General features: G+C 30.1%; 2 protein-coding genes across 4 annotated transcripts; both read right to left on the bottom strand.

Annotated features, from left to right (window-relative positions):
* Positions 1-103: 103 nt before the first annotated feature.
* Positions 104-2,520, bottom strand: LOC114406182 (L-type lectin-domain containing receptor kinase S.4-like). Of its 2 annotated transcripts, XM_028368823.1 has the most exons (2): positions 2,052-2,520; positions 104-1,766 (listed from the first exon to the last, which is right to left on the bottom strand). In XM_028368823.1, the coding sequence occupies exons 1-2, from the start codon at positions 2,290-2,292 to the stop codon at positions 238-240; spliced, it is 1,770 nt and encodes a 589-aa protein (XP_028224624.1). In that variant the 5' UTR covers positions 2,293-2,520; the 3' UTR covers positions 104-237. The 2 variants fall into 2 exon arrangements, with proteins under 2 accessions (XP_028224624.1, XP_028224623.1); XM_028368822.1 differs by having other exon boundaries at positions 104-2,519.
* Positions 2,521-5,282: 2,762 nt separating this feature from the next.
* LOC114406181 (delta-1-pyrroline-5-carboxylate synthase-like) lies at positions 5,283-17,665 on the bottom strand. Of its 2 annotated transcripts, none has more exons than XM_028368820.1 (20): positions 17,350-17,665; positions 12,662-12,733; positions 12,465-12,568; positions 11,944-12,046; positions 11,648-11,809; positions 11,092-11,369; positions 10,313-10,463; positions 9,706-9,870; positions 9,459-9,536; positions 9,016-9,105; positions 8,671-8,757; positions 8,442-8,528; positions 8,266-8,362; positions 8,076-8,179; positions 7,846-7,921; positions 7,119-7,269; positions 6,962-7,030; positions 6,139-6,205; positions 5,981-6,051; positions 5,283-5,704 (listed from the first exon to the last, which is right to left on the bottom strand). In XM_028368820.1, exons 1-20 carry the CDS (start codon positions 17,524-17,526, stop codon positions 5,623-5,625), a joined length of 2,271 nt encoding a protein of 756 aa, XP_028224621.1. In that variant the 5' UTR covers positions 17,527-17,665; the 3' UTR covers positions 5,283-5,622. The 2 variants fall into 2 exon arrangements, with proteins under 2 accessions (XP_028224621.1, XP_028224622.1); XM_028368821.1 differs by lacking the exon at positions 17,350-17,665 and adding an exon at positions 13,613-13,678.
* Positions 17,666-27,436: the final 9,771 nt, after the last annotated feature.

Below are 27,436 nucleotides of genomic sequence, written 5' to 3'. Positions count from 1 at the left end.
TTTCACCAGTTCTTAAGCACCATATAAAAAAATACAGAAGCAAAATTGTATAAAATGAAGGGGACGTTATATGAATCCCGAAAATGGATGCCAGTGGGGGAAATAATTAGAATACAAACTTCCTATGTTGGGATTAAATTTATCATTACAATAACTTTCTCTCTACAATTATAAGACATCATGAGATGATAAAATAAACAACTATCAAAAGTACAACTCTAAGTACGATGTAGATAATCACCTTGTTTCTCCTCTAGCATGGAGAGTATAAAGTGATGTATCAATAAAAGGAAACCTAGCATCCATGTCAGTCTTTATAGCATAGGAACTTGTGCTCATCTGATAAAAGGAAGAAGGTTCAAGTGAGTTCATGAATTCATCAAAACCCTCCTGATATCCTACCTCTTCTGGCTTTCTCAACTCATCTGGCAATCCAACTTCTCCATCCAAAAACCTCACCACCTGTCTCATGCTCGGCCTAGCCGCGGGTGCGGCATTTGAACATAGAATTCCCAATTTCAACACCATGAGAACCTCTCTTTCATTAAAAGCACCATTTAGTTTAGGATCCACCAAATCAAGTATTCTCCCTTGTTTGTACTTGTTCCACACACAATCAACCAAAACCACATCTTCTGGCAACGCCTTTGGCTCAAGTGGTCTGAGCCCACATGCCACTTCTAGTAAAAGTGCACCAAATGCAAAAACATCTGAGTTAGGAGTGGACTTCCCTGTCCTAGGCACCTCAGGTGCCATATAGCCAAAGGTCCCCACCACCCTTGTGGTACTTGGGTTAGCCCCATGTTCATACAACCTTGCTAATCCAAAATCTCCTAATCTTCCATTGAGTCCACCATCTAGAAGCACATTGCTAGCCTTCACATCTCTATGTATCACCACCTGCTCATAGCCCTCATGAAGATACAAAAGGGCTGAAGCAACATCCTTGATGACCTTAAACCTTTGCTCCCAACTTAAGATTGTTTTTGGCCCATCAAACAAGTACTTATCTAAGCTCCCATTTTCCATGAAATCATACACAAGGAGGAGGTCACCACGGCGGCGACACCACCCCAGCAACGGAACCAAATTCCGGTGGCGAAGCCGGCCTATGCTGGCTATTTCTGACACAAATTCCCTAAGGCCTTGTTTGGAGTCATGTGAAATTCTCTTAACAGCAACTTGGGTATTGGAATTTGGCAATGTTCCTTTGTAAACACTACCAAACCCACCTTGTCCAAGCAGCTCTTTGTCCTTGAACCCTTTTGTTGCTTTCTTGAGCTCTTGATAGGAGTACCTATGTGGCCCAATCTCAAGCTCCCAAGCTTCTATGACATCAGCATTCTTGTACCTCCTGTACATGTAGATGCCAAATAAGAAACCACACAATGCAAGAAAACCAGAAATTGAAACCCCAGTTATCAGAGATGTGTGTTTCTTCTTTGGGCCTGGAAGCTGTGGGAGAGAAGAGAGCTCAAGGGGTGGAGCTGGTCCATTGATCTTGAAGCTCCAACCCAAGATGTAATGGGAGCTAGCAAGCAACCCTGTTGATGCAGAGAACCCAACAAACATTAAATCCTCAAAGATTGGTGAAAGGTCCACATGATGGGACAAGAGAGGTCTCTTTGGTTTGGTAGAAGATTCAGAAATTGTAACATTGACAATACTTTGAGAAGCATCATAATCAACCCAAGCTATAATGGGTTCCCCACTTGTGAGCGTGAGATTCTGTTTGGTTGAATTATCATCACCCCCGGTGTAGTAACCTACAGGTGCAGAAGCAATGGAGACCAAGCTATTGATGTCAATTCCAACATGGTTGTCATCAATGTCCCCAAACTCAAAATCTTGGGCAGTGTCAAACTCAACAGCAAAGAGGTGGTTGGAGGAGTTCCCTGTGCTAGTTGAGTTTAGAAGACCAAGATACTGACTTGGAAGAGCCTTGAGATTCTTAGAAGATGCAATTGTAAAAGCAAGACCATGCCCTCCTAACTTTTCATACTCAGGGAATATAATCAAAGCAAAAGAAGAAGAAAAGGAGAAAGCTTTACCATCACTAGAGTTCTTGAACCTTAAACCAGTTGGATAAAAAGCTTGACCCACTACTCTACTTGAATCATCTGTGAGTTTCAGTATCCCATTTGACTCTATTTCTGCTACTCCTCTAAGGGACATGATGTTGCTTCCCAAGAATCCATCATAGAAGAGCTGGTTAGGCTGAGATGAAACAGGGATCAGAAGGAACAACAACACATGCAAGAATTGTTGGAGGAGCATGTTGAGGTTGGCCATGAGATCAGATGTGGAAAATCAACGACTTTGAATGAGTATAACTTACAAGGGGCTTGATTGAGCCTTGAGGCTTCAAAATATTGATTGCTATGAATAAAATAGATTTGTTGTTTTTTAAAGAGTATGGAAAAAAATGTGTTGGCGAGAATGATGGGCGGCTGAGGAACAGGAAGTCAGGAACGAAGCAAGCAAAGACAGCAACTAGTTGCTGTCGGCGTCCACATGAGTCAGCAGCAGTAAAGTTAAAGCTGTGGATTATGATTGGTCCAATAAAAGCACATGAATAATGAGTTTAAAGGTCTCGGATTAATAGTATGAAACACGTTTATATTTTTTTACAGGATAAAATATTTTTATATTGTTATATAATTATAATTTATTGTTAATATAATTTTTTAAGTAATTATCATATAAAATGTATAATATTTTTTTTCATATTATATAATACATCAAAGTGGAGAGCACATATATTTGGGATCCTTCTCAGAAACTTAAAGGAGCCTACATGTGACTGTGATGTATGTATTCAGTTTTGAATTTGATGGTTTTCAATTCCTTTTGGTAGATTTTGGTAAAAATGGTGATGGTAAAACAAAATGAGTTTGAAAATGTTAGAAAATCAATGATTTTTAATGATACGATAATATTATAATTTAAGATTAGTTAATAGTGTAAAATAAAAACCTTTTATAATATTGGTGTGTTCCAATTAAATTTATAACTAATTTTTTAGAAAATATTGGACCCTATTTCAATGAAGGGCCATTAGGAAAAGACTCTACTACCATGGCCACTCTATTGTGATATTTCATGAGAAAGAATAAAATAATGGAAACAGGATTGACTCAAAGATAAGAATTGGTCCAACCATAAGTGAAGTCTAAAATAAATTTTAAGAAAAATATTTGATATTATAAATAAGAGAAGTGTATATTAAACCTTTTGGCTAACATATATGATATTTTTTTAAGAAAATATGACTTCTTTTTCTTCATAAAAACTAAAGATATTTTTTTATTAGCGGACCTAAAATTTAAGCTTTAACTGTTTTAATCTTTTGATTGATTCTAAATAAAAGAGTGATGGTCACAGACACTATCACACACAAAATAGGCCAATCAAGTCAAGAATTTAAAGCAAACACACTAGATAAAGTAAAAAAGTATTCAGATTCGCTAGGAGACCTAATCAATCCATAAATAAACTACAATAGAGCTGGTATATCAGAATTAATAGCACGCAGTAGAATCGGCGCTTGACTAACAACGAGAATAAATAGTCATTTTTGTCCCTCGATATGTAATTTGTTGATAAATACATCTTTGAAATATGAAAACACAAAATTTATTCCTTGAAGTGTAAAAAGTATGACAAATATATCCAACTGTTAATTTTCATCTGTCATCGTTAATAGAATAGTCTACGTGACACGAAGGGACAAATTTGTCACTAAAATGATTGTCAATGTAGATTGTCAGCATATGGGCATATTTGTCATAATATTTTTTTGACTTTTTGTCTTCCCACTCCACTGACAAATGTGTCCTTGAAAGATGAAAATGCAAAATTTAGTCCCTGGAAGTATAAAAAGTGTGACAAATATATATGGACGTTAATAAATGAATTGTATAAGAGAGAAGCTAGAGAAACAGGGATTAAAAAAACAGTCAAATATAGTTTAAGATTTGAACTTTTATATTTTGATTATCTATCTATTTATCCATCTATCAAATTGTTAATTAGTTTTTTAATTAATCAATATAACTACTTATTTTCCAAAATAAAGTAAATTTCTTTAGTTTTATGATATAAAAAAATTGAGTTACCATTTAAAAAAATGAAAGCCTTTTATTTCTTGATATTTTTTGTTTCTTTAATTAATTATTAATTTTTATTACGTATTTTTTCATAGTATGTCAAATGGAATACAAGGTTGTTGGAGCCCTTAAATCAACGAGAGATATAACTCTATATCCCAAAGGCAAAGAATAAACCTCTGTATTAATTTTTTTTCTCTTTTGTTTTGAAGTTAACCTCTACATTAGTTTGAGCATTATTATATTTTTTATTTAAATTTATTTGAGTTCTTTATTTGTTAGTAATTGTTTTGATTTCATTCATATATAATAAGTATTGTCTTAAGTGAAAGTACATAAGGTTTATCTAAGAGATTCTTTCATATTTGAGGTATATATATACATTTTATTGATTAAGGAAAAAGACTTATAATTCCACTTTAGCTTTATCTAATTTAAATTTTGTGAGACTTTTTTTTTATAAAAAAAATAGTTGATTAAATTCTTTTTTTAAAATAAATAAATAAATTTGATCTCACGGCCGGTTGTGTTTTTTCTACTCAAAACTCTCGACATATTATTTTCAATATAAATATAAGGATACTTAAGTTGGAATTGAGATATGGAATGATTTTAAAGATTAAAAATGAAAAATTTAGTAGAAATTTGATAAATTTATAAGATATAAGATAAAGTTTTTTTTTAACAACAAATATTAAGGTTTCACAAGGAAATAAAAATAATAAAAATATATATATTAAAAGATAATTTAAAAAATATATTGAATAAGTACTAAACGAATAAGAGGAGTAAATTACAAACACATAATAATAATAATTAGTCACAATTTATTATTAACTTCCGGATATATTTATTGCACTTTTTATACTTTCGGGAACTAAATTTTGCATTATATTTTTTGCACTTTTTATACTTTCGGAAACTAAATTTTGCATTTTATCTTCCAGGAACGCATTTGTCAGCGGAGTGGAAAGACTAAAAGTCAAAAAAATATTATGACAAATATGTTCCTATACCAACAATCCACATTGACAATCATTTTCATGACAAATTTGTCCCTCCGTGCCACTTAGGCTATCTTATTAACGGTGACGGACGGTTGGTTGCACTTTTTACCCTTTCAGAGAGTAAATTTTGTATTTTCATCTTTCACATATTAGATTTTTTAATCTCTATAATAAAAACTTCTCCATAATTATTCAAGTTCACTAGTACGTAGTGAATAATATTTATAACTGTCACTGCATTGCTGTTTTACAAACTCGGAATATTTTATAAAAGAGCACCAAAGTGCAACATAATCAAACAGTAGCATTCCTATGATTATTTCCTCCCCACTCGAACTTGCTCCAGGTAAGAAAAAGGCCCTGGAAAGGGTTAAGTGATAGTCACGATTATAGCTGGCCAGCATCTCAGCAACTTCTGCATATCATAGCAGAACAGAAAAGTGATGCTGCTTTGTTGAAGTGGAGCATATTTAGCTTGAAAGTGAACTAAGACTCTGCTTGCAAAGCTATGCTTTTAGTGGAAGCTCTTTGTAAGTGTAATCGATCCCTTGATCACCATCAACCACATGCCCACTCCCTCTCAAAATCCTGCATTATATCCACGAAATATGAAAATTGGCAAAACATAGCACTGAATAATGCAAATAAATGTGTGTTTCCCTTTGTTTATTACCCAAAAAGGGTAGTTGTGTAAGAATAATGGAAAAAAATGTGTACAAATAATATTGTTAATGTAAAAATAAAATGAAGCAAAGGACAGATCCACATGACAAATATCAACAAGTGCATATATTTTTAGTTTAAAGTGTTATTTCCTTCGTTAAAACAAAAGCCCTTGATATGATGAGCTCAAAAATATCATACCATCTGTTTGTCAACAGCCCCTCAACTCCTACAGGACCTCGAGCATGAATTCGACTTGTACTAATTCCAACCTGTTCAATAATTAATATAACCAAGACCAGATGAGAAAATGAAATCACTGTCACTAATAATGATAGCATTTCGGGAAGATACATTACCTCTGCACCAAGCCCAAAGCGTGCTCCATCACAAAACCGCGTACTTGCATTGTGGAATACAGCAGCACTGTTTGTACACAAGGAAAAGTCGCATATATTCCAGTCAATGACATGAAGCAACATGAGTTATTCATAGTCTAAGTTGTGAGAGAATGAATTCTATTTAAGGTTGAAAATCGAATTATGTCCAAATAAAAGATGGTTGTTACTTGGTATCCTCACTGTATTTTAAGAAACAAAGTTTCAGAATCCCAAAATGTTGTTCATTAAGGACTAGACATGAGGTAGTATATAGGAAGAGAGAGAATGGGGTGAATGACAAGATTTTCTGTAGAGAGAAATAGATGGATTGCACAACAATGATTCTGTAAAATTTACAGATTCCACGGGACACTAAGATCTATGGAGTGATTTTAAGGGGAATGGTAAAGTAATGTTTATGAAATGGAATAATTCATTGAAGACAAACTAATGCAAAACCACACTTGATAACTCAATCTTATGGGCTGAAAGAGTATAGACATATCAGTTGCAAAAGAGATATTATAAAGGTGATTAGGTATAGGAATGAAGTAGTAACTAACAATGACAACAACAAAAGCCTTTTTCCCACAAGACATGGTGTCATGGTGATACAACCAAGCCTTTTCTTGGTAAGTGGACTCAACAAAGTTAGAGTGACACCAGACTTAAAATTTTGGGGCAAGAAAATTAGCCCTTAGTTGGCTGAGTGAGAATAAAATACCAATACTAATGTGAAAATAAATCTAACAATTAGATAAAGGCAAAAAACACAAGCAAGCAGTCAAATTTCTAGACATACCTGTCAACTTGACTTAAGAAAGTCTCAGCAACTTCACTATCTTCTGTAACAATGCATTCAGTATGAGCACTGCACAGCAAGATAAGAGAATTTTAAACACAATAATGATAAAGATAAGAGAATGAAAATGAAATTTATTTAGAGGAACCCAACATGCCTTCCATGTTGATTTATGTGGTCAATGGCAGCAAATACATCTTCTACAATTTCAACTGTGCAAGCAAGTGAACTATACTCATGATGAAAAGTGTTCGTTTCAGCAATGTTTAGTAAGCCGCTGGCTCTTGGTCCACCAAACATTTTAACACCTGCAAGCCATTTTATCCCTGTTTATTCATGTTTTTTCTGATTTTGAAGGAAAATATGATGCACATTGCTTGCACCATTCATTAAGAAAAGAAAATTGAGAGATTTAAACATGACACAATAAATAGAAAAGAAATTATATTTCAGTTTGGTGAACTCCAACTTTTGTTATGCAAGTGGTCCAACTTTTTTTCTTGCCATTGCTATATGAAATTTGAATAACTTAACTGAGTTTTATTTACACAGATGATTTTTCTTTCCTTTGAAAAGCTTGTTTTAAGATAAAACTTTTTCTTTATTCTTCTATACACTATGGTCACTTTTGCTTCCCTTAACTTGCACAATGTACTTCTGTTTATTGCTCAAAAGTTGGGAACTACTTGTACACAGAATACCATGATGTGATCTAATGATAAAATGGGGGGAAACAGAAAACAACATATATATCATAAAACTAATACAACAAAATCTCTTCTCATCCATGAAGGGGATTGTTTAAAAATCGAAACAAAATAAAAGATAAACATCAATTTGAACCAACATTCTTTGTTATAAATCCATTTGCAAGCAAAGTCTACCTTCTCGTTGGAGTTCAAGGACAAGCTCATTAAGTCCACCATTATTTGACAGATCCTTGTGTATGAGAAGAGTTTCCTAAGAATACCAAAACAAAAATATTTTGATGAGCACAGTCCATAAATTCCAATAACATCACACATACCAATTCAGTAAAACCTAAAAGGAGAGGAGGATACAGATGAACATGTTTTACTTGTTGCATTGCAAAGGATGTGTAAATGCTAATTACCATTGCATTGCAAGCTGCAGGATAATCAGTCTTTGCATCCCTAACAATCTGCTTTGCCATATCAAAATTAGCAGACTTGTCAACATATACATGACAAATTCCATCTGCATAACAAAAATAACAAATTCAGTAAAAAAAGAGAGGCTATTTACTAACTACAAAATAGGAAATTTATATGGAAGAAAATTACCAGCATGACCAAGAACAGGAATTTTTGTTGATTCCTTGATTTGAGAAACAAGCTTATTACTGCCTCTAGGGACCACTAGATCTATTACATCATCAAGCTGAGACAGAGTATAATTAGTGACAAATCATTGTAAAACAATAATTTTGAGGATTTATTTTTTACTAGTGATATCCAACCTTAAGTAGGTCAGGAATCTCATCTCTTGAAGTCACAAGCCCAATAAGTTTGTCACCAACAGTATCTGGCATCACTGAAGTAATGACCTACAATAAAAGAAGAAATACAAATGAGAGAAAATATGTATAAGTGAATTAATGACAAAGAAACAACAGTCAATTCAGATCCAGAATAATTTCATAAAACAACAATCTCAACTAAAATAAATAGATATTAGATAGTACTAACCTTGTGTAAGATTGCATTTGATCGTCGGGCTTCCTTTCCACCTTTAAGCAGTAAACCATTCCCACTTCGAATTGCCAATGCAGCTATCTGTTTATCAATTTAACCAAACAACTTAAAGATAAATATCCAAAACAACTAAACAATTTCAAACAACATACATTATCAATAAAAGTAGACTTAGAAGATTGCATAAACCAATAGGACATGTTTAAATTTGATGATATATTGAAATGACAATCAACTTATACTAAATGGATAATTTGTAATCATGCTCAAATCTTTGTCCTTCTAAGCAGTTTATTGAAGTTGAAAAAACAAATAAGAGGAAAGGAATCTTAAATTAACCTGAACAAGGGCATCAGGTCGAGACTCAAATATAACCAGAAGGACACCCAAAGGACATGATGTCTTCTCCAGGATGAGTTTATCTACTAGCTGAACAAAGAGAACAACAATCAGAACTGTCACAAAGAGTGTTGAACAATAGAACGTATAGTTTAATAACATTATTCATTTTTTGGTCAAAGCAGTGACATCAATTTGTTCTTATAGACCAAAGTTAAGTTACAGGATCAGCTCTACAATTTGTTTCTTCAGCAAATACTGGAAACATATTACATACTTAAAACATGTTAAAAGAGGAAAATGTTGAATATTTCAATGTCACATCACCAATATCAGATGTTACTTATAAGCTATTTATTTTCAATAAAAGAAGATACTCATTAAGATAAAGAAATCAGTGACTACAAAAGAATTAGGGGGATAAAAGAAAAGGGATTTTTGACCTCGGTCCTTTTTAAAATTTGACCAATTGGTTCTTCCATATCTGCCAGCAGGCGCACAGACTTTGCAAGACTAGAGATCTGTAAAGTACAACAATAAAGGTCAGACTAAAAGATGCTCACAAAAAAAAGCTTAGAAAATGCCATGCTTTGGAACAGGAGAAATCAATGTTATACAGTAACAACAAAGAAGGTGGTGTATGCTATCTTTCAGTATTTAACTCTAGTATGCAACCAATTAAGTTCTTGCCTTCTCTTGCTTCAGGGTTAAACGTGATATCAAGGATTTTTCATATCCAGCTACCACAGCATCAGCAACATCAGCCTCATTCTCATGCCTTATCATACTTTCATTTTTCTCCAATGCATCAGCAATTGCCAGCAATATTTTCCTCCTATCTTCAGATTTGAGGATCTGACACCAAAAACATCAATATAATTCCAATAACTACCCTAATTCAGTTCATTGCATTGAGAATAATAACAGTAACAGTAGTAGTATAATATAAGTCACCACCTAAAATTTTATATTGATGAAAGGAAGGACTATGGCGAACTAATAACACTAATACTAATATTTATTATTTAACAAGCAAAGCCTTAAATTGGTCCTTCAAAGATTAGTATGTCTTCACGTTATTTCTCAAAAGATTATTTTCAGCACATACGTTAGTATTTAAAAATGCAATGTTGTTTTGAAGTTCGTTCACTTTACTGTTTTATAAGGATGAATATAGCAACAATTTAAGTATTTGATTGACTCATTTGGAGACAAAAATCTTCAGAAGACAAATATGCTGACATGCTATATTTGGAAGATCAATTTAGAAATTCACTCAACGTGTAACTGTATTTACCTGAAGCTGTCTAGAACCCTCACGTGCTGCAACTGCCATTTCACGTGCGCTCATTTCCTTTATATTGGTCCATAAATGAGCATCTTTATGAAATACAGTACCTATTCTTTCCCCTTGAAGCACTCGTATGATGTTGTTTGTAGCATAGCCACTTCAACAGAGGTTGAAATATATTAACAAAGTCAGTAAAGTACAAAATCCAAGTGTATACGTGATATTATGCACTACATGCAAATTATTGCTCACAAGTCACAACAATAAGAATCCTTTTTATCTCTTGAACTATTTCCAAGATAATAGATACCAAAGGTTTCAACTTGCAAGTAAAAAGGGAAAAAAAATCTCTTTTCCTTTACTCTAGAATTACATGATCCACGAGCCACTATAGATAGCGTGACACATTACATTTATTTCAAACTGATCAAGGCCGTAAGATATATATACTCTGACATCATGGAGAATATCTGCATTCCCTTGTCTGATATCCATAATCTAAGTGTTGTATCAAAAAGAGGGTGGGGAAGGAACACACCCATTGATGCACCACAACCAAGAAAAAGGAACAATACTTTGAAAACAACTTCACTAGAGAACCTAATTCAACCTTTTTTTTATGTTTTGTCCGTGGTTTTAAAAATTTAGCATGAGGGTGACTCCCCCAATAGTCAACACAAAAATGACTCAATTAGAACAATATATATGTGGTATAACATGTGAAACTAAAAATAGTTATCTTCAGTGCCTATATGACTAAATGCACAGCCCAAAATGTTAAATACCTAGTTATAATGACCGGGATGCCAGCATGAGCAGCGCAAACAGCAGCATTAACTTTAGCAGTCATACCCCCTCTCCCCAATCTTGACTTGTCTCCAAAAGTAATTTCCCCTTGATGCTTCTCTTTTACATATGTATGGATCAACTTTGAGTTTGGGTCACTTGGAGGACCACTATAAAGACCCTCAACATCACTCAATAAAACAAGGAGGTCAGCTTTAAGTTCAAGGGCTAATAGACCAGCCAAACTGTCATTGTCCCAGAAAATACCCGAAGAATCCTGCACACAACACTTACAATTTAAGATAACCGCATATTAGATATTGCAAAGTCACCAACCATGTAACCAAACCCCACCTAGTGGGGCATGGCTTGTTTTGTTTATGTTAATCAAATTAACATATTGTTGGTGAAACATAAAGAGTTTTGACTAAAACATTTTGATCATATCATCTCAACAAACAAAGGAAAGATAGTTATCGAAAGAAAAATTAAACAATTTTGAAATAAATAAATAGAGATAATTCAAATGAAATAGTTGAAGAAAAACCAGCCTACCTCATATGGTGCCTTCCTAGTACTAACAGCATCATTTTCATTGAAAATGGGGATAACCCTTAAATCTAACAATGAGTTCACCGTGTCTGAAAGTTGTTTTCTAAAGCCAGAATCTCTGAAAAACCCATCATTCACAAGAAGTTGGGAAGAAGTCACATCAAGCTGCACCACAAAAAATCTGGTATCAGCGTCAATATGGAGGAAACAACAAAATCGCTTGCAAATTAAGGAAAAGAAAACACTTATAATGGATTGTGATGATAATGAATAAGCAACTTAATTAGTTTTGTGCCAACCTGGCTGAACATGGTATCATAGAGAGCCATGAGACTACTCTGCCCAACAGCCGCGCATGCTTTTCCATCAAGCTCTCCTTGTGGCTTTTGAAGATCAGAAAAGCTGCATCACAATTCACAAGTAAACAATGTCTTTAAGGCTAGTCATTCTCACCCTGAATTGAACCTCAAACTAATCGGAAAGAAACAAATTTGCATTAACTCCCTCAATCCTTCATAGGTCCAACCCTAATCACACAATTTGGACTAAAAGTTCTAAAGAGAAACATGCTAGTAGAGTATAAAACATTGAAGTACTTTCAGTTGTGTTTAAGACAGTTCTTTTTCTCCATTCATATTGCATTCGAAATCTCATATTTGCTTAGGAGCATCACCTACAAGTCTACAAGTGAAGCTTTTATCATTTTTTTTCTTTCAAATTCAAGTAATCAAAGATGTGAAAGCCATTGTTGATTAGAAATTTGATTCATGTCATTGGAAAAGATATACAATTAGCATAGCAAAAGATAGATTATAAGAACCTGCTATTGGCCAATTTGCGGTATCTAAGCCTTTGCCTGCCAAGACCAACAGCACCTGAAGTTACCAATATGACTTCATACCCTTGACTGCTAAGTTCTTTAAGCTGCAACAATTTCATTGGAAATTAGTCACATACACACAAATACATTATATATAAGGAATATAAAAGATATATATTTCTGAATTTTTTTTATACCTGCTCACAGAGAGCTCCAATTCTGCCCAATGCTAATCTTCCATCACTTCGAGTAACAACAGCTGTTCCAACCTTCATTAAAGATGATCCAATAAACAAATGTACTAGTTATAGAATTAGAATTATAAACAAAGCATGTATCACTCAGCCAAAGAAAAATACTACTAACATATAATCAATGCGACATAACACAAAACAAGTAAACTATGCACAAAAATAAAAAGAAACCTGCAGAATGGTACATGTTAGAGCAAAACGAATTAAATACTCAGGTGAATTAATTAGAACTTAATATACCATTTATAACCCTCTAAATTAAAAACTTTCTTTCCTTTTTTGTATCTTTACATTACATCAGAAAATAATACAATATATTCCAACAATAGATACATACATGATACATTCGTATTTTATTTTTGTTATTAGTAGGAATCAAATATAGGTACTAGACAATTATAACAACTCACATTTTATCCAATCAATTCAATTAGACTCTCTTAATATACACAGACATATTTATGTTTGTGGATACATCATACATCACACATATTAATATTAAGAAAGTCATCAAATTATAAGAAACAAAAATAAAAGGCAAATTTTTTAACTAGAAAAATAGGTGACATCTTTTCCATAACAATAATCACAAATAAAAAATAATCTATGTCCAATATACAAGAGAATGCATGTTGTAAATAACAATCATAATCATAATAAAAATTGTAAATAAGGTATTTGTACGAAGTAGTCTCCGTGGATTAATCTTCGTCGGAAACTACAAAATGTGTATATAATTTATTTTATATTAAGATCAATCAGAATTCAAATCTTAAACTACTTAATTAAGGGATATAAATGGCTTGCAATTGTTTGATCCATTGTTTACTTGTTGGTTCAATCGTAATCATAATAGTACTTAATAATTACAAAATAATGAAAATGTTGTGGGACCTTGACAACAACACGCTTGACAGAATTGATGAAATCTCGACTGGGATCCATGAAGTCCAATGCAATAGGACCTGGTCGAAACGGGTGTGAAATAAATAGAAGAAGACTGAGTGCGTGAAAATGCGTAGAAGAAATATAAATAGTTATAGGTGGCTTCAGAGACTGGGTAATACTTGGCTTTGTGGGCCCCACGAATCGAGGGTACTGTTCTTGTTCCTGCTACTTCACCCACTCACACCACTTTCTATTCGACTGAATTCTCATTATCTTGAATCTTTTTTCTCTTTTCTATTTCTTTTTTCATTGATCTTTTAGATTTTTTTCGTTACAAATTAAAAAGATTTTCTTTTCTGTTTTGAAAGAAAAATATCTTTTAGATTTAAACCAAGCATTTCAAGAATATGATCAAAACAAGGTCTCTTGTAACTTGGATAAGATAAAATAAAATAAGATAATTATTCTTTAACAGTTATAATTTTTTTTTTCTCTTTTCTAATTCATTTTTCAAAGATCTTTTAGATTTTTTTTCGTTACAAATTAAAAAGATTTTCTTTTTTGTTTTGAAAGAAAAGTATCTTTTAGATTTAAATCAAGCGTTTCATGAATATGATCAAAACAAGGGTCTCTTGTGACTTGGATAAGATAAAATAAAATAAAATAATTATTCTATAACAGTTATAATTCATTGTTTATTATTATGTAAAAATATAATAATTTTATCTTACTTATTATATTATCTTATTATTATTAATATAGTTCGGTTCATTAAATATAATAGATTGAGAGGTAAATTATTATAAATTTTAAATAGTATTTTTTTTCTTATCAATAAAAAAAATATTATTAACTTAATTATCTTGAATGAGAAATTATCTTTAAAATAATAAATAAGATAAAGTTTTTTAAATTTATATAAAAGTAAATTACATATATATTAATCAAGTTATTTTAATTAAATTTTAATTTTTTGATAAATTTAAAAATTTATTTGATCAAATAAAAGTGTGTAAAAAATGATTTTTTCTTATTAACTTGTAAGATTTGTTTTTAAACATAATTTAAATATATGATTATCATTTTTATATTTATTTTTAATAAATTAATAAAATTTATCATTTATCATTTTTATCTAAAATTAAATTATTTATTTTAATAAAATTTCTTTTTATTAACTAAAAAGATATTTTTCAGTTTCCAATCATAACTAAAAAGATATCTTTCTTAAACATGACCTAAGCTAAGTTTTTCTTAATTCAAAATATCTTCAAACTAATTTCAACATCCATTTTTTATGCAAATGAGAAATATTATGCTTATTTATAGATTAAAATTGGTTTTTTTGACCAAATTAGAAACTTGTTTTTCAAATTTTAAACGAGAATCAAGTGCTCTCCTCACTTTTAAATTAATTAATTATCTTTATCAATACATTTCCTTGCTCTCTTTTTTTTTTTCCTGTTAGTCTAAATAATGTAAGGGTGAGGGAATCTATCTAAATCTCATCATTCCGGGGAGGAGTGCTAAAAGGACGATGGAAAGATTGACAAAAGTCCAACACAAACCTAAACCACAAATAATTTTATCAAATGGTTTATGCGGAGAGTACTGTCTACCAAAAAAATTTAGAAGACTTCGGAATATTCAAAATCGCATTCATATTAGAAGATAAGTTTTTTTTATTATTCAATCCTTAACCATCATTCGCAACAAATACATCTTCTATACTCATCTTTTATTTTTGAATTGTTTGATATTAATCACATTAAGACTCTTTTTTTGGTTTTTTAAATTGCTAAGCTCGGAACTTATTTGTTTGTTATTTTTAAAAATTATTCTACAAAATAAGAATTAAAAAATTTAGATGTGTGCTTGCTTGATTATATTTTACTTTTGAAAAGAAATTTTAGAATATTAATTTTCGTCTTTTAATAAAAATATATTAATGTAAATTTATAGTATATATTTGTTTAAATATACATTTTAATTAACTTTACGGTTTAAAATTAATTCTGTCAAATTCAATTTTAATATACTTTAAAAACGTATAACTTCGAATGAATTATTTATATCTTAACAATGACTATGAGTTAGTATATTACTTAATATTTAAAGTATGTACGATAAAACTATATTATAAGTGAGGAAAAATAATATAAAACTAATTACAATCAATGTAAATATAACATAATTATGAAGCAATGCATGAGTAAGCGTGTGAATATTTTTAGCACTCTTAGCCTTTGTTTCTTTGTAGAGAAATGGAAAAGAATGAAATTGAAAGAGAAGAAAGAGATGAAAGAGAAGAAATATATCCATTGCATATTTTATAGCACTCCTTTTTTTTGTTTTTAATCCAGGCAAAAAGAGAAAAGATTTGCAAAAAGAAATATTTATACACTTTCAATACATAATCCTTTTTTCATATATTAATGTCTCTTTTTATTCAGAAAAAAAATGTTTCGTTTTTTACAATAGATATTAATGTTTCTATTCCATCTTTATTTATTTATGTATTTCCGTCAAGTTATCTCATCCGTGATACAATTATGATTTTACAAGTTTTTTCATTCTCTTCCTTTATTTTCAATATAACCAAATAATTGAAAAGGAACTCTCCTCTATTAATTTTGTCGATCCAAACAACATAAATTTTCAACTAAATTTTACTTTTATTTCTTTCTTGTTTTTTTCTTTGTTTCTTTTTTTTTTTCCTCTCAATTTCAACTCATATTCAAATAAAACATTAAAAAATATAGCCCGTCTGTCAGAGACATGTGCAACGTACCGAAACTTTTGCTTTTGGGGCAGTAAACAAATTAAAAAAATAATTTATAATAGTAAATAAATATAAACTAAAACTTCAAATTCTTCTTTGAAAAAATTTATAATTACGCACGTCATTTCTTAATAATACCTTGTTTTTTAAGAAAATATAAACATTAAACAATCATATCACACCTTACACAACCAAATAATTAACATTTAAGTGGCAGGTACTAACATTAAATTTTCGCCTTTCTAAAATTTGTCATGTTCGTAAAAAAAAAGAAATTCACAAATAAATAGGGAAATTCACTGAAAAATCCAGTAATTAAAACAAAATTACTACACACATTTACTTTATGCCAATGCAGTGCTATCAAAAACTGATGACGTTTTGATTGTTGAGGAAACTGCGACATTGATATGAAAAAAAAAAAAAAAAGTGTGTAAAAGGAAACTAGAAAGGGCCTCTTCTCCCTTACTTCATTTTGATGCAGAGAAAACAAAACGAGAAATTTAGAAAAGATTGAGAATTAAATTAAAGAAAAAAAATCATATATTTTTCTTTTGAAAATTAAGGCCTATTTATTTCTGTTTTTATTTTTAATTGACAAAATTTTCATTTTATTTTCAATTTGTTTTCTACTTTCAAATATTTATACATAAAATGAAGAGAGAAAGTTCTCATAATTAATTGGACACTTATTGTGATGCATCTATATTTTCTTTGACCTGTAAAAAAGAGAAAAAAAACTATACCATTTAAAAATAAAAAGCACATTAAAAACAAAGATATTAAAAATGAAAATCCAAGTAAACAAACTCTTCTTACCCTCATTTTGTATAATTTCCTCGATTAAAAAAAGGAGAAATAGTACTGATATATAAATTGATATAAACTTGTCTTAGAGTTTGAGTTTGATTTCTATGAATAAAATAAATAATATAAAACAATGATAAATTAAAAGCAGTACCTTTACAATGATACGCTTCACTTTGGTGACAAAAACTCTGGAAGGATCTATGTTGCCATAGTACTCATGAGTTTCGGAGAGCGAGTTGAGGAGAGTTAACGCGGCCCCATTCAAGAGGGGTAACTCGGAGGGTTTGATGCTGACCAAATTTTTGTGGCCATTTTGCAAGAGTTCCATTGTTTCTCTTGTTGTGTTTCAGATGAGAGATGAATGAATGAAATAGAAGCCACTGGTGTGAGAGGTTCTGTTCAAATGACTAGGGCTTTTAAAGGCATGCACAGGATTTTTAGGGGTTTTTTTAATTTTTTTTTTTCTGCGTTTTGTGGTCACCAGAATTTTTTAGTAGTACGGCTTCTGCATTGACTTTGGAGTTTGGAGTACAGTGCTAGTTTGGCTGATAAAGGGGTTTTTTACTTATATTTATAAAGAGGTCGGTTCTAATGAAAAAAAGATGCTATCTCAGGTGGCGAACTAAGGTGCTAATTGTTATTTTAAGAGATGTTCATGCATGCATATTTAAAGTAGGATATATTACCTTTTGATATTAATTTCTTAAATTTATCATTTTGTTCTTCCTCATTTTTAATTATTTTTAATTGTAATATTTGGTCTCTCTAATTTTTTAATTTGATAATTTTAATCTTTTTGATAGATTATTAACTGATAATTATAATTAATATACTTATAAACTTAATTATAAATTAATTTGAAACTATTAATTTTTAAAAAAATTAATGAAATCTATGAATTCTTAAAGACTTTAATAAACTTTAATAATTGTGATTAAAGATTATTAATTTTTTAATAATGAATTATTTATAATTAATTTAATAATTCTATTAATCACAATTATTAGTTGATAATCTATCAAGGGATCAAAATCATCAATTTATAAAATCAGGGGGATCAAGTGTTATAATTAAAAATCATGGGATCAAAATGATGAATTTGAAAAATTAAGAAGACTAAAATTATAATTTAGCCTTTAAAGTATGTTTGCTTTTATGTTCTAGATATGGTTTTTAGAAATTAATAGTTATTTTCTAAAAAAGAAATGAATAGTTATTATTTTAATATTTAAATGTTTTAAATATAATATAATTTGGAGGAGAATAGTATAGAGAGAAAGTAGAGAAAAATATAATGATAATTGTGAGTATTCATTTCAAGAGAAATAATTTATTTATAGATACAAAAGGTTATAAAAGACAACTGAAGAATTATAAAAGATAAGCACATATAAAGATAAAAGAATATATGGACATCCACATAAGTCATAACACTCTCTCTTGGATGTCCATTATCTGAGAATATACCTCGTTAAAATCTTACTAGAAAAATCATGGTTAAGGGAAAAAGAATGTAGAACGTGTTATATCTCTCTTGTGTAGATAATTATCTTTTAGGTGACAAAGTCCAATCATGTTAACTTGTTACTCAAAAGTCTTTCTTGACAATGACTTTTAAAGATATCTTCTAGATTTTCACGTGAACGAACTTGTTGAACATTTTTATCACTATTCTTTTTTAGATCATTGGTGAAAAAGAATTTTGGTAAAATATGATTTGTTTTATCTTCTTTGATATATCATTCTTTCAACTGAGCAATACATGTAATATTGTCTTCTCATGTGATCATCAATGTCATTTTTTCCTCATATTGAACTAAATTTTTTGCATGATTAGCTTATGTGTCTAGTTTGGTTTGTTTCATATATTGTCATGGGATTGTTGTAACACATCATGTAAACCTATGATATATCATTATGAGGATCTAACAAACACTACTACAAAAAGCAGTTTAACATCGGCTTATTAACATCGGTTTTGTACAAAATCGATGTTAAGTTAAACGCGGTGATATATTTGTAAATAAAGTATTCTTCTTAACATCGGTTTTCCAAAAAACCGATGTTAATGAATACACGTTAACATCGGTTTTTCAAAAACCGATATGTTAACATCGATTTTTCAAAAACCGATGTTAACGTATAATATGTTAACATCGGTTTTCCAAAAAACCGATGTTAATGCATACACGTTAACATCGGTTTTTTAAAAACCGATGTTAACTAATGATGTTAACATCGGTTTTTCAAAAACCGATATTAACATATGATATGTTAACATCGGTTTTCTAAAAAACCGATGTTAATGCATACACGTTAACATCGGTTTTTCAAAAACCGATGTTAACTAATGATGTTAACATCGGTTTTTGAAAAACCGATGTTAAAGTATGATATGTTAACATCGGTTTTCCAAAAAACCGATGTTAATATAATTTTTTTTTAATTATTTATATATTTAAAAAAAAATCATATATTGCGTTATTAATTATATTTTAATTAAAAAATATAATAATTAAGAAACGATTATAAATTCAAAAGGTAAACATTTAAAAATTAAACTAAATTTTTAAAATGAATTTCGTAATTTTAATTTTATTATTATTTAATCAACAAAATTTGACCAGACTTCGTCATATTTTTTGTCATTTGACTAAGCAAAGTTTTTTCTTCACTGCTTAAATGACCAACATACAAATGGAGGTGAAATTTAATATTTTGGTTATTACCAAATGCATTGTGTTAAGAGTAAATAGTGAATGCTACTAAAAAAAGAGTAAATAGTGTATGTTAATAATTTAATTTTTTTACACTAATATTTAATAATAAATTATTATGTACAATGTTTTTTTCTCATGTTAGTTATCCTAAAAATTGTAGTAATAATAAATTTTAACTAATGAATGATATAAAAAAATTATATGGTTTCTTTATAGAAATTAAAATCTTGCGTAACTTTTTTTTGTCAAAGATCGGTCTACCGCAAATGTCCAAATGTAGTGTGTGACTACTACCCAAGTAAGTGTAGGGTCGGATTGATTAATTTTTTTTATTCGTAAAAATTAAACATAAAAATATATAATAACTATTCAACCAAGAAAAGACAAAAAAAATAATTGTTTAGTCAGATCTCTTTGACCGATAAAATAATTTATTTCAATGGACATATTTCAGAATAAATATAAAATCATTGTTATTTATAAAAAATTCTAAAAATTAATTTAAGATATGATTCTTGCATAATACTAAATACATGCCGTTAAAAAGATACATATTTTAAAAAATGTGATTATATCCCATGAAAATTAATCAACATTATAATGATTTTCTCAAAAAGATCCAAATTTTTAAAATTATATTGAGCTTTATAGAGTCAAAAACTTTAATTATGATGTTTATTTAAAATAGAAAAAATTTACAATTTATTATATAAAAATTAATTGTTAATAATTAAAATGCACTATGCCTGATTATTGAAAAACATAAGTATCCATGTATTCCTGATTTTTTTTAATTTTTATTTGAAAACTTTGATTATAGAAAAATAAATCAAATATTAAGTTGTATATCGATAAATTGTTGGTCCAAATAGTAGTGGGTTAAAGTAAGATTTTGGATTTGGATCTCGTAGATGAAAAAACATATTGTTAAGTAGTTTAAGACCATCACGTCATCCATGATTCCGACCAATAATCATAATAAGTGAATAATAATTATTGTATTATTCATTGATCTAAGGGATTTTAATTAATTTAAAATATTAAATTATCTATTTGTCACATGATTATTGATTAGGATCATAGATAATATGATAGTCCGAATCACTTAATAATTTCTTGATTGAGAGGGAAGAACATATGAAATCATTTTATTATGATTATTGATTAGGATCATAGATAATATGATAGTCCGAATCACTTAATAATTTCTTGATTGAGAGGGAAGAACATATGAAATCATTTTATTTGAAAAGTCAGGTAATCAAGTTCATATGTAGGATCTTTAAGCATTTTATCTTCAACCATTTTATTTGATTAATCTAGAATATTTCATCTAATTGATTGAGATGATAAAAATTATTTTGGTTATCATCAAACATGTTTCTAAAGCCACTATGAAGCATTGTAACATCATCGAAATAAAATATATTTTAATCCATATATTCACTACAAAGAATCTTTCATCAAAAAATAAAAAAAAAATATGACACAACAATATTCCAATAGAAAAATACAAAGAAACAACACAATAGAATTTGATAGACGACAAAATTATCATAAATTGGTGTTCGACTTTCACTTAAGAGTTACAACTATCATGTACAACTTACCGTACCCTCGATTAGGAAATTTTTTGAAATATATCCCTATTGGGCAATTTTGAAAAAAAAAATTGCCTACTCTTATTAAAAAAAAGCCGAAAAATTTACCTCTTACATTTTTTATTTCTCTCAAGTTGAGATATGACTTTGGCTCTGAATTAATAAACTCTTTTATCTATCTTTCTATTGAGCAGTATACTACATTACATACTACAATCTGTTTTGCACTTGCACGCATATACTACCGATCTTAATTAATAAATAATATAAAATCCAATGCTACGATATTAAAAAAAAATCAAAACTATGGTCAGCTTATTTCTTTTCCTGATCTTATAATCATTAAGTTGAAATTCACATTACTGTAAAGTTAGTTAACATTACTGTCAACAACGATAAGTTTGACTTCTTTTTTTTTTTATCAAGAAAGGACAATTATTTTCCGAAATTCCAAAATGGAGTTACATTTCGAAAAATTATCAAGTCAAAGGTAAGTCGTAGATACCATTTACGACTTTAGAGTTTTTTTATTTTTGTTTTTTTTTAAAAGTCATGAAAATTTCTTTGACTTTATTATGAAATCTGATTTTTTTAGAAGTCGTTGGGCCTATGACTTTTTAGTTTTCCTTTTTTTTTTTAATATGTTTGAAATAGAGGTCATAGAATATGTAGGGATTTCTTTCTTTTTTGAAATAAGTATTATTAAAATAAAAATTTATTTAATTTATTTAATATGATTATTTTAATATTAAGGATAAAATATTTATTTACTAATAAAAGGTAAGAAAAATGCGAAAAAGAAAGAAATAAATCATGGATAAACTCAAGACTTCAAATTGGAATTAAACAAAAAAAAATGAGGTTGCAAGGGGTTTCATGACTTTGGTGAGGACAATTTTTTTTAAGAAAAGGAAAATTAAGAACATTCTAATTTAATTTTTACAACATAGATTTTACTGTGCAAATGTGGTTTACCAATTGTTTAGATTAATAAAGAGAAAAAAATTAAAAGGAATGATAGAAAACAAATAAAAATTAAAGATAAATATAGTCAAAAAAAGTGTTGTTTAGGCAAATAGAAAAAAAGAAAAATAAGTGGAAATATTAATATTACTTGTTTGAATGAACGTAAAAGAAAGCAAAAATAAATAAATAATTATATTAAATTATTTTATATTAATGAAAAAAATACGCAAATATATTTCTAAAACAATTTTTAAAAAATTTACTTTATAAAAAATCATTTAGCTTTTTACGCATTACCTCTCATGCCTCAGTCACTAATATTAAATTATGAGTAGAGACGTAGAGTAACAAAAATATTAAATTATGCCTCATTTCGTAATTCCTTACTACTAATTAGTATTTTTTTTATCATATTAGTAAATTAATTTGGAAAACAATATTTTTTTTTTTCAACAGAAAAAACCTGCAACACGTCTACACTCGGAAAGCTTGAGGCATGGACTACGGCCAAAATGAGGAAAAAGAAAAAAGAGTCAATTTTAAAAGATTTAAATAAAATTTAAAAAAAATGGGAATGATACATAGTTTCAGGAATTAAAAAAAAAACCTGCTTCTTCCTCTCACTCACTCACTCACTCTCCCTCGCTCGCTCTAGGTACTATAATGCCTCTTTCTCTTCCTTCCATCACATACTTCCAGCAGATTAACTCTTTTCCATGGGCTAGGGTTTATGCCAACGAAAGTTTCTAACTCACAACTATTGCCTTTCGGGTTCAAATCAAAGTGAGAGATTATAAAATTTTCTTATTTTTGATTATGTAAAGAGAATCACCCGATGATGGTGCAGTGGAAAATTTTCCCCTTAAACCCTTGATGATTTGTATAAGGCTTTTACTTTCTTGGTTTTTTAGATTAATATATATTGTTGCATCCTATATTTACATGTTGTGACATTGTAGTGTGATTGATAGTTAGGTCCATTTGTTGGAGAAAAGCTTTGAAGAAGAAGAGAACAAGCTGGAGCCTTAGAGGAAGACCAGTTGGCTAATAAGCTGGGATTGCAGTCGTGGCAGGTGTTTCTGTGGTTTCAGAACCTCAGGGCGCGAGAAGAACCAGGTGTGCCTGATATTTATTTTATGTCATGATTTATGAATTCTTCTGGCACGATAAAGCGTGAGAAAATAATAGGCAGAACAATGCAATCTATATCCTTCCACTATCTCATGAGGTGTTTTAGTTTAGCCTTATTTAAATTGGAACATTCAGCTGATAACTGATGACTAATGGTGATGACCTTAGGGCACTTGTTGGTTGCGCCATTAATAAAATTTTTTACAAGGGGTGAGTAAAATAATAGTGAAGAAATAGAAATAAAAAGAAAAATTCTTATGGAAGCTTCTAATGTCTCTACCTAACATTTTGGAAAAAGGAAAAAGGAAAAAGGGATGGTTGAAAAGGGACGCTCCCCATCATCTGTGGGAAGGGCATAGTTTTGGGATCTGGTTGAACAGGACACTGATCCTTGGATCCTTGGTGGAGTGGTATCTGTGATGTTCAAAGACACTATATCAAGGAGAAAAGTAATAAAGTAGAATATTAAGCTGAGAATTCAAAGATAGTTAGAAACTGCAGAACTTGTAAATGTAAATCATTATTATAGAAGGATATATAAACTAGAAAGTGGAAGTGGCAGATGAAAATGTCACTAACATCACGTGTGCTTCACTCCAGCACAAATTCCACCACCCTCTTCATATTGTGCCTGAAAATGGCACGTGGAAACAAAACTCTTGTTGTCAAGTCACGTGCTGTGATGGTGGATCATTTTTTTCCATAGACAGTATACCTCTCAAGATGCCACGTGCAATATCATCTTCTATGTTTGACCCTCATGACCATGTGGATGCACAATTTTCACTCTACCTCCTTAATTATTGCTTTTAGTTTTTTTTAGTATTGTCTAAATACAGATAATGCTCATGCTGAATCCGAGTATATGTATAATACATTATATAATAAAATTAGAAAAACGCCAAAAAGAAAATATTTTGTTGGCTTAAAAAAATGGGGGAGCTAGCTAACAACCCTCTCCGTCTTGATACACTTGTGATGGCTCTTATTTTGTAATAGAATCATAATCAACCACACGTATTGTGAATCCCTTAGTTGGACCCACACTTATGTCTCAAATCATAACATATGCACCTCCAGATTTCAGGAATCATAACATATGCACTCCATAACCAACACATGATGTTAGCTACAACCCTGTTATTAATTGTTTACCAGACTATTGAATTTTGTTTAATAAATTTGTCAAGTATAGTCCAGTTTTCCCATAATTGTCTTGTTCCGATGACAGTAAATGGTAGGTATATGCATTCAAAAGCTGTCTCCTACCTAAACACTAGCTACAACATAAGTGTTGGGTTCTTAGCTTCAATTCGTTCCTCTTCGCGAGTTTGACCAGTGACCACTGTCCCTGCCACTGCTCGTGTAGATCATATCTCAAACTTACTGTAACTTACCTAACATAGTTAATGTCTAACAACTCATTTACTGACCCACCAATAGCCCACTACTAGTACGCAAGGAATATTCAAATTTTACCCAATACCAGTTTATTATAATTACCCATCTCAAGTTAAAAAAGCAGTCCATCATATTGATATATAATAAGAATATTTTATGTTGCTAGATGCTAAATAGTCTACTATAATGTTTTAACTTTTGAATTATATGTTGCCCAATTAGTTTAGATTTATCTTGGTACAACTTTGTATTAGGAAGAAGGAATGAATGACATTTTCAATATCATTTTATTTATTTATTTGAGGAATAAAATTAATATCATTATAATATCGTATATAAATATATTTACTTTCTATTTTTCATTTATCACTATATACATCTAAAATATTTTGCACAATTAATCAAAAGAAACTTATATAAGTGTTATTGTATATATAAGTTATAAGTACTTATATGTATATATATATATATATATATATATATATATATATATATATATATATATATATATATATCACAAAATGGAAGACAACAAATTATTTAATATTTTTTTATATTATCGCTTTCTAGTTTCTTCTTTCATTTATCGCTTTGTAGTTTCTTCTTTCATTTATTTAATATTTTCTTTTACCTTTTTTATATTATTTGTGTGCGTGCAGTGCAAGTGTAGATTAGACACATAGATCAAACAAAAATAACTAGTAGACAGTTTAGTTATTTGACATGTAGTGAGAAAAAAAAAGACAGAAATACTACATAAGTATAACATTATTTGTGATAATAAAAAAGATAAATAAAATATATGCATTCCTATTAAGCTGATCTGACAAAAAAATCACGGGCCTCACAGCCCTTATGCGCGTAAAGTGAGTATTGGACTTTGCTTTTTTTCTGTTTTTGTTACAGGGCAAGGTCTTGATTTTTATTGTAAGTTAACAAGATTTAACTGTTTCGGAATAAATAAATGTATAAAATATTAAATTAGCATTAATATAAATTATGAGGTATTTTATTATATTTTGTTTGTATTTACATACGAATACGAATTTTTTGCATATAGTTTAATTTTGTCCCTTGTGATCTCAAATTTTCCAATTAAGGAGGCAGCAGTAACTTTTCTCTTATTTTCTAATTTCTAATTAGGTTAACGTATATAGGTGTGGATTTGGATGAAAGTGGTGTGTGACTGAAAAACTGGGGGACCCCGTGACTGGACCTGTCCACAGTGCAGTTCTGTGATCTTGTGAGAGGTAATAGAAGTTGTGTGTGTGTGTATGTGTGTGTGTGTGTGTATATATATATATATATATCCGAAAAGAGAAAGAAGTAAGACATTTTTTTGATATAATTTAGAATAAATTGTTCTCGTATCTTCTGAGTGCTTGTTATACTTAATCTTACTCTTTTTTTTTATCATACACAAGATTGTCTTATGTAGGTGTTCATTCAATTATTTCTTTGATTCTTGCTTTCATTTTGGACCGTGCTGCTCATCATCACAAGTACAAATGTTTGTTACCAATGAATATTTTTATTACGTGTTCACTGCCATTAATGACAATTGATATATGCTATACAAATTGTGTTCATGATGAGTGAACCTTAGATTCCCGTTTGAGATTGGATGCAATGATTCTTGCGGACAGTTTGCATTAATCATTGTATTCAATCTTGAATTGTCCGTTTGGACAGTTTGGGGAGACTGATATTTTTATGGTAGATTCATGTGTTAAGGTTAAAATTATTTTGTTTAATTTGATGAAATTTTGGTAATGCATTTCTAGTTGTTCTCTGAGTGCATACTTGATTATCGGGAAATTAATTTCATCGATTTCATGTCGTGTACTTGGAGACCAATGTGAAATGCTGCCAAAATTTTGTCAAATTTAACAAAATAGAATTAACCCTGATGTATGAAGCTACCATAAAAGACGGTCTTCCCGAATGGGATAGGGCCACGCCTTTAATAAAAAAAGTGAGATTTTCATGCATCGAATAACTTTGAGAGTATGACCAAGTTATTACTTAGATGGATCGAAGTTGGATGAATGAAAGTTGCATCAGCCCAGAATATGAGGAAGACGTCGAGCAATTCTTATAATTTTCTTCACAAAGAGGTCGACCGGATGAAGATGGAAAATATTATTGTCCTTGCATCAATTGTTTGAACGGAAGACGACAAATACTGGATGACATACGAGAGCATCTGTTGTATGATGGAATTCAGAGAAATTATACGACGTGGATATGGCATGGTGAAATGACAGACATGCAGAGTGGGCAACAATCCGAACCGTTTGATGTAGAAATGGGAGATCGCTTGGAGGATATGATTCGTGACCTTGGACAAGAGTCTTTCTAGCAAGCACATGCCCCTGTGTATGAAAGATTGCAGGGTGACTCAAAGAAGCCTTTGTAT

Source organism: Glycine soja, chromosome 3 (assembly GCF_004193775.1).
Source record: "Glycine soja cultivar W05 chromosome 3, ASM419377v2, whole genome shotgun sequence".
NCBI classification, from domain to species: domain Eukaryota; kingdom Viridiplantae; phylum Streptophyta; class Magnoliopsida; order Fabales; family Fabaceae; genus Glycine; species Glycine soja.
Note: the sequence above shows the minus strand (reverse complement) of the source record. Positions and strands in the feature narration are given on the sequence as shown.

What these genes read in the sequence shown, in the direction of transcription:
- LOC114406182 (XM_028368822.1), bottom strand. Translation starts at nt 2,292, where the DNA reads ATGGCCAACCTCAACATGCTCCTCCAACAATTCTTGCATGTGTTGTTG.
- LOC114406181 (XM_028368820.1), bottom strand. Translation starts at nt 17,526, where the DNA reads ATGGAACTCTTGCAAAATGGCCACAAAAATTTGGTCAGCATCAAACCC. An exon ending in CTGCAGCTTGCAATGCAATG is followed by an intron (nt 7,922 to 8,075) that starts GTAATTAGCATT and finishes TGGTATTCTTAG; the next exon opens with GAAACTCTTCTCATACACAA. An exon ending in TTCTTAAGTCAAGTTGACAG is followed by an intron (nt 6,206 to 6,961) that starts GTATGTCTAGAA and finishes GTGTACAAACAG; the next exon opens with TGCTGCTGTATTCCACAATG.